At 38.9% G+C, this 12,149-nt stretch overlaps 1 protein-coding gene across 1 annotated transcript in view; it reads left to right on the forward strand.

Moving 5' to 3' along the window:
• The window catches only part of NEK10 (NIMA related kinase 10), a 280,588-nt gene that overhangs the window by 176,193 nt on the left and 92,246 nt on the right, over nt 1–12,149 (forward strand). Inside the window, exons 24-25 of the mRNA XM_030933079.1 lie at nt 9,898–10,027; nt 10,876–10,946. Of these exons, the coding sequence (XP_030788939.1) occupies nt 9,898–10,027; nt 10,876–10,946 (201 nt within the window). The remainder of the gene's footprint in view (nt 1–9,897; nt 10,028–10,875; nt 10,947–12,149) is intronic.

The raw sequence follows: 12,149 nt of genomic DNA on the forward strand, positions 1-12,149 counted from the left end.
GGAGTCATATATTGGACAATTGCTCATTTTTTCAAACCTTAATTTTTGGTCAGGTTAGTAGAAATGATGACCAATTATGGCAAACCAGAATGTCAACAAAGCAAAATACCAAGGAAAACAGCTTGTTGTCATGTCAGAGGTACAGACAGCAAAGATCAGTTTTAATAAAATGTGACTTAAAATTCGTCCTCCCTTCCTCTCTGAAACCCCTTCTTTCTTTATTCTCCCTATTCTGTCTTCATCTTGTTACCAGTGGAGGGAGTCCAGGTTCTTGGCATCTTGAACAAATAATTGGACAAAACGCACAAAGCAAGGAAAGAATGAAGCAACAAAAACAGAGATTTATTGAAAATGAAAGTATGCTTCACAGGTGGGAGAGCTCAAGAGCCCTGTTACAGGATTTTCTGGGGTTTAAATACCCTCCAGAGGTTTCCATTGGTTACTTGGTGTATGCCGTATGTAAACGAAGAGAATAAAGTAAAGTTACAAAGTCATTTACTTGGGGTACGCCCAATGTAAATAGAGAGGATATTTCCTGTCATAGCTAAAGTGTTTCCATTTAATTTAGTTCTAGGAAGTCAGCATGAATTGGCCTTATGTTCCCTGCCTCCATCTCACACTCTAGTTTGAGGGAAATTGCTATAAAGTTGTTCCCTGTGTGGCCTTGGCCTCTGTATCTTATCAAGCTATTATCTTTTAGTCTACCACCAACCAACAGACACTGTCAAACATACTCAAGCCCTAGGTTCCCCATGTTTTCACCCCTCTTCCTCATTTTCTCCTTATGTACTTTCCAGAAATAACTAGTATATAACATAGAAGAGTAAGTCACTAATTGTGAGAACTCAAGCATTGGCCTCAGGGAAGATATTTTGGGTAAAGGACATTCCTTGGTCCTCAAATGTCCTCAAATCTGTGTTTTCTGTTGACAGGTTTCTTTGTGTCTGCTCAGCAAATGGGAATAGGGAGACAGAGTGAAATTGGTTGTGAGGAAGTTGTCAAAGGCCATGGCCATAGGATTTTGCATATTCAGTGAGGGAACTTCTGCCTCAGAGATGAAAGACAAATGCATTTCTTTTGTTCTTCAGTCACATAAGGTTACAGATTTAGGATCTATTTGCCCAGCATTTTTTGAGCAAATATGGTGATGATTCAGGTTAAGACATCTATAATGCTTAAAAGTGACTTTGAAATATGTGTTAGCTATCTGTTAAAATAAAAATGCCTTATTTTGCTTTAAAATCTTAAAACACAGATTTTAATACTGTACCAAAGCAATAATCAAAAATTATTTACATGTTCATGAATTTGTTTTGATAGAACAAATTTAATTTGGAAAATATTGTTGACTCTGTCCTCAGTGATTAAACCACACTGAAAAACAAATGTAATCTTTATCTTAAAACGATGTGCATATCTGTCATGAAGGTATTTTCAGTGTTCAATTGATGGACATAGCATTTGGAACAGGACTAGATATTACAAATTATCTCTCTGTCTTGCAGATGTGAGGAAATTAATATCTACCCAACCTCACCTCCAAAGTCAAACAGGCTATTAAGGCCACAGAACAGTTTAAAAGTCAATTCATGAGATAAATGTTATTTTAAAAAATAGTCTGTTTTCTTCATGGCATCTAATAAATTTTAATCAATCAATTAATTAGTATATTAGTTGTCTCCTTTACTAGAATGTAAACTCCATGAGGCCAGGGATTTTGTGTGTGTTTGTTTGCTCTTGTATTCTACTATGTGCTCCTGGCACATAGTATTGCTTGGAGATGAATGGGTAAACATGCCAGATAGGGGTTTCCATGAACTCGGGGCAAAGATCAGGAGGGAGGCTAACATGGGTGGGACAGGGTGAGAGTAGGCTGCCACTCGTGTTTTGGGATCATACATACTTTTACCAAACTGGACCTAATGGAAAGGACAACTGACACCCCTGTCACCACTAGCAACATTTTTACCTATAATAGTAAAAGTTCTTGGCCTGACTTTGACTTTAATAGACTGAAGGTCAACTATTTGGTTGTCCACTCAGAACTCCTCAGAATTCAGGAATATGACAGTCCCCACTTCACTACCATATTTATTCTGCTGCCTGTTTTTTTCTAGCTCACTTATTGTCACAGTCCCTATGAAATGTGACAGATCTCTCTATGTAATAATACCACTTTGCAGTTGTATAGTACTTAGTATTTTTCATGGCACTTGCACATTTATTATCTCATGAACAGATTCTACATAAATTGGAGTGTCGCATAAAATGATCTGCAATCAATTGTGTCATTTGGTCAATGTCTGCTGATCCTAGTGGGGAGATGAAAATTGAGTCTAATTTGACTCATCATTTTGCAGTAAAAACAAGAAACTAATTAAAGGCAGATCAACAGCTACACTGGTAATCACAGGGCCTGGTTTGCATAATACAGTGTCAATCTCTTCTGCTTTTTACTGTTATGAATTTTATGTATATTAGATAGAAAATGTTTCCCTAACTTGAAGAAGTAGTGCATTAATCTATCAAATAATGGATCGATTTTAGTTGTAGCAGTTATCTACCACTCATTCATAAAAAGTACATTGATAACTCTTCCAAGTGGAGTGTCTTGTCACTCTGGTTCATAAAATGTTATTTAGGGGTCTGAATCGTGTAGGAGTGAAGATAACTTCCTCCTTCCTTACTTTTCTGAAGGTTTGATAATTTGAGTCCATAAAACAAATGCATAAAATTGATAGGAGAAAGGTATATAAATTATTACTTGCACATGTGTACATGAGAACAATATGAAATATGAAAACTTAGAAAAGGCCAGATGACTGCAGGTTTTATACCATCTGGAAGTTACAGAAGGAATAGGGGCTTGGATTGTGGTAAGGGAGGAGACCACCCCTCATATCATCTTATGCCCAGTTTCTGCCTCCAAAGAAAGAAGAAGTAAAAACTAAAAGGCAGAAATGAAATCTGCAGGCAGACAGCCTGGCACCGCACCCTGGGCCTGGTAGTTAAAGATCGACCCCTGACCTAATCGGTTCTGTTATCTATAGATTACAGACATTGAATAGAAATGCACTGTGAAAATCCCTATCTTGTTTTGTTCCGATCTAATTACCAGCGCATGCAGCCCCCAGTCACGTACCCCCTGCTTGCTCAATCAATCACAACCCTCTCACACGCACCCCCTTAGAGTTGTGAGCCCTTAAAAGGGACAATGATTGCCCACTCGGGGAGCTCAGCTCATGAGACAGAAGTCTTGCCGATGCCCTTGAATAAACCCCTTCCTTCTTTAACTCGGTGTCTGAGAAGTTTTGTCTGAAGCTTTTCCTGCTACAGTGGCAAGACAGGTTATGGGAGGGAGGGACAAGAAAAGGCCTGGCTAGTGAAGGTGGTCTTGTTATACAGAGTACTGTGGTTTGAATGTTTGTTCCCTCGTAAACTTATGTTGAAACTTAATTTCCCATGCGGCAGTATTAGGAGATGGGAGCTTTAAGAGATCATTGGATCATGAGAAAAGAGCCCTTATCATCCAGTGGATCATGAGGATCCATTCATGGATTAAAGAATTAATGAGTTATTATGAAAATGGGACTAGAGGTTTATAAAAAGAGGGAGACCCGAGTGAACACTCTCAGCCCCTTTGCCGTGTGATGCCTCGTGCTGCCTCAGGACTCTGCAGAAAGTCTGCACCAGCAAGAAGGCCCTCACCAGATGCAGCCCCTCATCCTTGGATTTTCAGCCTCTAGAACTGTAAGAAATAAGTTCCTTTTCTTTATAAATTGTCTAGTTTCAGGTATTCTGTTATAAGCAACAGAAAACACACTAAGACACATGAAATTTCACAGATAGCAGTTCTCAGAAAGAATAGATGGTGGCTTGTGGTAACGTGTCTCTGTCAGACTTTCAAAGGTGTCATACTCTCCCTCTCATTCCTGTGAGTTAATCTTTCCTAGATTCAGATGGGAGTGGAGTGGGAGTGGGCTCAGAGAAAGCCTAACTGTTTATTTCATGAGTGTAGATTTTCTCTACAGATGCAAATATCCTCCACAAAAGACAGATTTTCAAGATTTCTGTGATTTGCAGTTCCTTTGAATAGCTATATGGAAATATGCCAAAGAAGTGCTTTTTGGGGGGTGAAATATTCTGGTTTTGTTCACATGCATGTCCCTAAACATAATCCGTAGGAGCTAGGTGACCTAATAAGAGGGTCTGGCATCTAGAAACCAGTCATGACCCACCTTTGCTATGGGACTAAGGAGGCTATTCTGATGGCTTCTACTCCAGTTTGTTTATTATTTAACTTAACATTTACAGAGACATTTGGTAAAAATGTTTGTAAAAACTAGGCCTGAATTTAACATTTCATATGTTCAGATGTCTTTTGTACTTTAAGATGCTCCTTATATTTTAAAGAACTTTTAAATCATTGATTTCATTGGTTGTTAAGGCATGTTAATACACAGCTTCATGCAACATGAGAGAAATAGAAAGCATTTAGAGAAGTGTCCCAGATGCCTCATATAAATACTCTGCTTTGCTATTTTTGTAACGTAAGTACAGAAAACCGTAGATAGTGTTTCAATAGCTCTTTTTGTGCCTTTCTAGAATAAAGATGACTTAAACACTAAGAAAGGAGAGTACATGAACAATACTGCAATTTAGGATTGCCAGATGAAATGCAGGGTGTCCAATGAAATTTGAATTTTGAATAAACACCAATGAACATTTTAGTTTATGTCCCGTTTACTGTATTTTTTAGCATATTTTCCAACTATTGCATTTTTAAAAGTAATTCAAATTTAACTGGCTGTCTTGTATTTTTAGTGGATAAAGCTGTCAATGCTGGATGCAGTCCAGAAGCAGGCAGGCTCTCAAATTTGTGTTAAAGGTGTGCCAATTTCTTTTAATGGCATAGGATATTATTCCACAGCTCTTGAATGTGTCATCTAATTCTCTTGTCTCTCTGTAAGAGGTTTGTGTTCAGAAAAGTCAGAGCTGTTTAGTTATCAAATCTTTTTAACTAACTACTTAATGGCAGTAGTCACCTATGAGCTGAGAACATTTCTGTGATGCGGGGCTTATAGACAGCACATGCTCTGAGGATAAGGTTTTGAGAGACTCTTCACATCTGGAATGATGTTGCCCATTGAATATTCCCAATTGTGGATCTTGCACACATACATGAATTAATATATTCCAAATTGATGTAGTTTCTTCCTGCACATCTGCTCTCCCTGTATCTGTGTTAATGACTCTTATACCCATTTAGTCACCAGAACCAAATACTTGGGAGCCTAGAGGAGGAGGGGATCATCTTTCCTTTCTCTTTTTCTCCTCCCCACATCCAGTCAATTCTGAAGTCCTATGGCTTTCATCTTCTCATTTCCCTGATCACTGCATTAGTGGGCTTGCCCAGCCTTCCAATCTCTTTTCGGGCTCAATCCCTTTACTCCTCCATAGTGGAGAATGCCATAAGGCTGATCAGGGTGCTCTTTAATTTTTGTGGCTCCAGTGGGACCAGATTATATTTTATCAATGCTATTAAGTGCTTATACTACGTAGGACCTCATAGAAAAAGATCAAGGCATGGATGGATCTCTCTACATTCATGATTCTGCTTAGTGTCTTTTCTGCTAAACTATGCTTATCTCACTATATATCTGAATATTATGCTGCTCACTCTTTCCAGAAAATGCACTGAGATTTATTTCCTCAGGGTTTTTGCAAGTTTCTGCATCCTCATTAGTTCTCATTAACTCCTATCCTACCATAGTGATGGTTTTTTAAGCCATTTCTCAGCAACGGTTTACCTACCTTCAGCAACCATAAATATCCATGGACATGCACACAAACATTCACATACACATACAAACACACAGACATCCACAAACACATGCATACACACAAGAATACACACACACACATTTGATTCATCCTATATTGCTACATACTGTACAATGAATTATAATTAGAGCATCCTTTGGTTTTCAGTCGAAATAAATGGTATTTATTAGCATACAGCCTTAATTATGTCACCTCAGGTCAGCATTTTATTCTCATGAGTTTTGCCTCCTTGAATGCACAAATAGTGGATCTTAAACCTTCAGACAGAAGGTTTATGTTCCTTTTTCAGTAACAGTGATAAGTTAGTTCTCTTTCTCCTTTATATTTAAGGTACTCCTGGGAGATGAAGGTGTGATAGCCAATACCTGAGAACTAAATGTACTTTTTAATAGACTCAGAATTAACACATTGCAGTGGGATGCAAAAATCCCTTTTCTATCTTTACCTAATGAGGCAAATATTATTGGATAAATAACTTCAATAAAATAGACTTACTACTGTAAGTCTATTTTGTAAGACTATTGTAATAGTCTTCAAACAATTTAGCCCTCACTGTGTCCCAAACTCCTTGAGATTCTTTTATTAGTATTTTCTAACACTTGTTAAGGGAACATTTTCTTTTATGACACCTCTAAATGTCACTGTTTCCAAGATGCTATAGCATTATATTGTCAATGAGTTACTTCCGCAATGATAGTTTTTCAGTTTCTCTTAAGGTTTTAATTTCATCTTCAATTTCTCATACCCGGTGAAAGTAAACTAGTTCTTATAAATTCTTAGTTGTCAGATATTATAATCTTGTCTTTTGAGGAAAGAACTAGCATTTAGAGGATAAATTTAACTGCTAATGTGGTAATGCTGGACACGCCAGGAATTAGGGGCAAATCTGAAGCCAGCAGATATCCTGGAAACATTAACTCTTGACATCAGAAACATTCCCTGGGATGCAGAGTAGTCACCCTGGAGTCTTGCAGATTAAGAAAAAGCTCCCATAGCACACACACATATTTAAAAGGATTACTTGAAGTGACTATGTTTGAAGTGCAAATAGAAGCAGAGGTGGAAGTAGAAAAATAAATTGAAATGTTTGCCTCAGGAAGTAATGTGGGGGCAAAGACAGTCACAGGCCCAGGGCTTTAAGATATCTCCCAGGGAGCTATCTTCCTGTTGCAGATACTCAGGCCTTTGTCCTGCAGGGTTGTTTTATACACCTCAGAAACAGTGCTTGAAATTCAAGAAAGTAAGCATTGTTGACTTGGGATGAGTTCTCTGGTCTAATTTATAAAATAGGCAAATTGTTTTTTTTTTTTTTTTTTTTTTGAGACGGAGTCTCGCTCTGTCTCCCCGGCTGAGTGCAGTGGCCGGATCTCAGCTCACTGCAAGCTCCGCCTCCCGGGTTTACGCCATTCTCCTGCCTCAGCCTCCCGAGTAGCTGGGACTACAGGCGCCCGCCACCTCGCCCGGCTAGTTTTTTGTATTTTTTAGTAGAGACGGGGTTTCACCGGGTTAGCCAGGATGGTCTTGATCTCCTGACCTCGTGATCCGCCCGTCTCGGCCTCCCAAAGTGCTGGGATTACAGGCTTGAGCCACCGCGCCCGGCCGGCAAATTGTTTAGAGTCCACTGCCTTAACCCTATTTTCATCAGTGATTTGTAACAGAGCCTTCTTCTCTGTGTGCACTTGAGGGGCTTGAGGAATGAAAATGAGGTCTGAGAGTTACCAGCATATGGTTTCACTGGAAGCCTTGGATGTGAATGAAATTATCCAAGGAGAGAGTAAAGTGTGAAGAGAAGATGAATGCGTGAATGAAGGAGGAAGCCACTGAAGGGTCATTCTATGGTATCTGAGAGGGAGGAAGGAACCATTTTTTCTAATATTGCAACTTGCCACCTTACCTCCTCTCCAGACCTCCTTTACTCTAGTCAAGTTTCTTTTCCTACAGCATTTTTCACTTATTATTTACTTTTCACTACATCATTTTAAGTTATTTTCTCACGTTTTGTATCTTCTCTGCCTCCTGTCCCTTACTAGAAGGTAAGCCCCATGAAGGACAGATGTCTTTGTTGGTATATTCCAAGCAGGTAGAAGAGTGACTAGTATTTTGGAGATGCTTAGTCATATTTACTGGATGAGTGAAAAACATAGCAGTGTTTCAAGAGGAAAGTCTGCTACAGATTGAATGCTTGTGTCTCTCCAAGATTCTTATATTGAAATCCTAACCTGCAGCGTGATAGTATTAGGAAGTGTGGCCTGTGGTAGGTGAGTAGGTCATGAGGACTCTGTCCTCACCAATGGGATTAGTGCGCTTATAAAAGAGACATTGGTAATTTATCTTTTGAGGAAAAAATGGAAAGCTGTCCTCCGAACAAGTACAGGTGCTGGCCGTGGGGAGTGAAAGCACACCAAAGATAGGAAATGCAAAAGGGATTTGAGGGGATATGGGTGGAACACTCACAGCTTGTGCTTCGTGATCTTTTGGAAATATGAAGCAAATCTTCTGATATCTCAGTAGATGAGAATATGAGAAATTTGTCTGTGGGGAGCCAAAGACATTTTCTGTGTTGAGCATGTTTTCTTCTTCTTAAATCATTTTTTTTTTTTTTTTTTTTAATGTGAGCATTTGATGAAGGGACAGCAGGGAATACTTTTTGTACTGTTAGAATCAGCAGAGCCCTGTGGAAATCTCAGCCCCAGTTCCCCGATTTCCACATTCTTGAACTGAAAAACACTAAATATGAAAATACTTAACTGATAGACCTAGAAATCATACTTTTCTTTGCAAATACATACAGTAAATCTTAAACTAGGAATTCTTCTTCCTCTCAGGAACAGTAATTTGTTGATTATTTTTAAGTCAATACCGATTTATACCTGCCCTGATTGTTTTGATGCCAATTTATAAATTTCTTTATATTTTAACCCACTGTCAAAGCTAACTGTATTAAGCTTTACTCCATTAGAGTACTGAGGTGAGACCCAAGTACTTATTATGGAACTGAATTAGTAAGCTACTTAATTTAGGATGTGTGTGTGTTGAGTACTTTTAGGACTTTGTTTTTTAATGTACATTTATTTTAGAGGAAACTTCTATTAGTACAAAATGTCCAAGGGAACTACACTCGCCTCCACATAAATTAAATCCAATTAAATTAAAAAATAAATTCATGAACCCTTGCAGATTATTTAAATGTTGTGTAAATTGTGTGGCAGTTTCAGAAGCAGTGAACATGGTAGATATTGCCATTTCCCACAACATATTTAAATATGGTCTTCCCCCTACTTGATATGCTAGGGCTGAATAGCAAAGGGGAAGGCTCTATCAGTCAGCTTTTTCCATGTTAACACCTTGTCGTTAATCACCACAAAGTTTCAGTGGCATTCAACTTCAGAATCACAAGTATGTGAGCCTGCTAGGCTAGTTCTCCTCCAGCCTGTTGGTATATGGGTTGTCTGGGGACAGACTGGTTCTGTGTGTCTTATGCTGGGCCCAGGCTGCAAGGGTGGAAGCTACTTGGGACACATTCTTCCTCTAGTAGTGGACTGAAGCTCCTAGAAGGATAAATGGAAGTCCTCAGTACCTGTTCAGACTGAGGCTCTAATCAGGCTCATTGTCACTTCCACATTCCATTGGTCAAAGGAAGAAAACACAGTCAAAACAAAGGCAGGAGCAGATGACGAACACTGCCCAGAAGAGGCTACAGCAAGGGTGGGATGTACAGAAGCTCCCAGAGCAGCAAAGAACTGGGGCCAGCAACTCCATCTACCACAGTGGGCTTGTTCCTCCTGGAAATACACACATCCTTGGATGCATACTAGGAGATATTTATATGAGTTATTGGTATTTAGTGTTTAAGCTGGAATTGCTTGATATGCTGCCGGGTTCATCTGAGGCTGGGAAATTTCAAACAGACTTTTTGATATCCTTTCCTGAAATAGTGATTACATTAAGCATTTCAGATACTTAAAAAATAACTCCAATAAAGCTTGAAAATTGGATCTTTCTGAGCAAATTCTCCCTTTCTTAGTATGTATTAATGTCTTTATTTTATGTCAGCCCCGAGGTACTGAAGAGTGAGCCGTACGGGGAGAAGGCTGATGTCTGGGCAGCAGGCTGCATCCTTTATCAGATGGCGACTTTGAATCCCCCCTTCTACAGCACTAACATGCTGTCCTTGGCTATAAAAGTAAGCAACGCTGTGAGACAAAAGGGTCTCATGTAGCTAAAAATGCAATTCCTTTTCTTATTAAACAGATCTTTGTGATTTTAATATAACTGCCCATTAAAAGCAAGAATTCTTTTATTAACTGTGTGAACCAGTTTATTTTTTCCGCTTTCTTCTAAATATATATTTCATGTAATGGCTTATTTTCCTCTATAATTGTCTTTATTTATAATACAAAATTATTTAAAGATTTTTTGGTCTTCTATTTTTTATTCATTTTATTTATTTATTTATTTATTTATTTTGACACAGTCTCACTCTGTTGGCTAGGCTGGAGTGCAGTGGCGTGATCTTGGCTCACTGCAACCTTTGCCTCCTGCCTCAGCCTCCTGAGTAGCTGGGATTACAGGCATGTGCCACCACACCTGGTTAATTTTTAATTTTTATTTTTTTAGTAGAGATGGGGTTTCACCACGTTGGCCATGCTGGTCTTGAACTCCTGACCTCAGGTAATCCATCTGCCTTGGCCTCCCAAAGTGCTAGGATTACAGGCGTGAGTCACTGCACCTGGCTGGTCTTTTATTTTTAATTGCAGTCTGGACTACTCACAACCCAGCACCTTATATTATCCCATATACCATTTTATTATGAATCGAAGGTTAATTTTAACTCAGCTTGGAGAATATAATTCCATGTTCAAGAACTGTTGAATTGATGCAAATGTTTTATTTGGTTGAGATTTCTGACTAAAATTTGTGTGTGAAGTTATACTGCTTAATTAGTAACTCTCAGGTTATGGTCAAGTATTAACTATTCAAAGACATCTGTGGCCCCTTGACTTCCATCACTCTAGTCTGCTTGTTTTGCAGATAGTGGAGGCGGTATATGAACCAGTGCCAGAAGGTATCTACTCTGAAAAAGTAACAGACACCATCAGCAGGTAATTAGTCTCGCAGCTTCAGACATGTAGGGACAATCAAGACATACCTTGTGTCTATAATAAATCACTATTTATGGATAAAAGCTCATAAAGAGAAAGGGTCCCCACATAATCCAAATCTAGAAAGAGGTTTGTGCATCATCAGTAACAGTGACTATTTGGAAGCTACTTAAGTGTCCAAGAGAAAGTAGAGCATTCACTTATTATGCAACCACTAGAACGATTATTTGGAAGGGTTTGTAACAACCTGTAAAACACATTGTGACATGTGGGTGAGACAAATATGATGTAAAGCTTTTTGTAACCATGACAAACCCCATAAAAATATGCAAAAAAATGGAAAAAGTCCAGACAAGAACACATGAAACAAAAAGCCACGTTAGATGATAAAGTTGCAGGTACTTTTTCATTTCCATTTTTAAATTGATAATGTGATTTATCATAATTTTTCAAAGAGAATCAGGAGCTCCAGCTATCACTATAGCAGGAGTTTAATGAAAGTCGTTATCTAGTTGCACTTCCAAAGTTTTGGCCAATCCCTGCTGGCCTGTCACCCATGCTCCCTCCCACTTCCCCTCCTGTTTTCTCTGCTCCAGCCACATGGGGCTTCCCACTAGTCCTGGCATGCACCCTCCTTCTAGACCTTTGCTCTTGCTTTCATGGTTTCCTAGAACTCTCTTTCCTCAGATACATGCATGACACAGGCCCTCACTTCATCTGGGTCTCTGCTAAAATGTTCCCCACCCTGATGGCCCCACTACCTCGCAGTACTCTCTAACCTCCTTGCCTGCTTTATAAAGCGCATGGCACTCATCATCCTTGACATATTATACATGTGCATACATGCTTTTTGTTTATTGTCTGTCTCTTCCCCAGCAAAATGGAAACTCAAGAGCAGGGACTTAGTCAGTTTAGTTTGTAGCTTTTATTGCCCAAAGCAGTGGCTGACACAGAGTAGACCCTTAATAAATATTGCTTGTATGAGTAAATGACTCATGTATCTAGCTGATTGCTATTTCTGGACCTTCTTGGATACTTAAGTTGGGTACTTAAGGTGGGTACTTAAGTTGCATCTTGGGTACTTAAGTTGGATACTTAAGTTGATGGGATTTCTCCATCCCATCAAACTGAGCCAAATCCTCAGTATTTTGGATTGTAGAAATTCTAGATTCAACCCAGATAGAATCTTTTTTCATCTGCTTT

Source organism: Rhinopithecus roxellana, chromosome 1 (genome assembly GCF_007565055.1).
Source record: "Rhinopithecus roxellana isolate Shanxi Qingling chromosome 1, ASM756505v1, whole genome shotgun sequence".
In the NCBI taxonomy this organism is placed as follows: Eukaryota; Metazoa; Chordata; class Mammalia; order Primates; family Cercopithecidae; genus Rhinopithecus; species Rhinopithecus roxellana.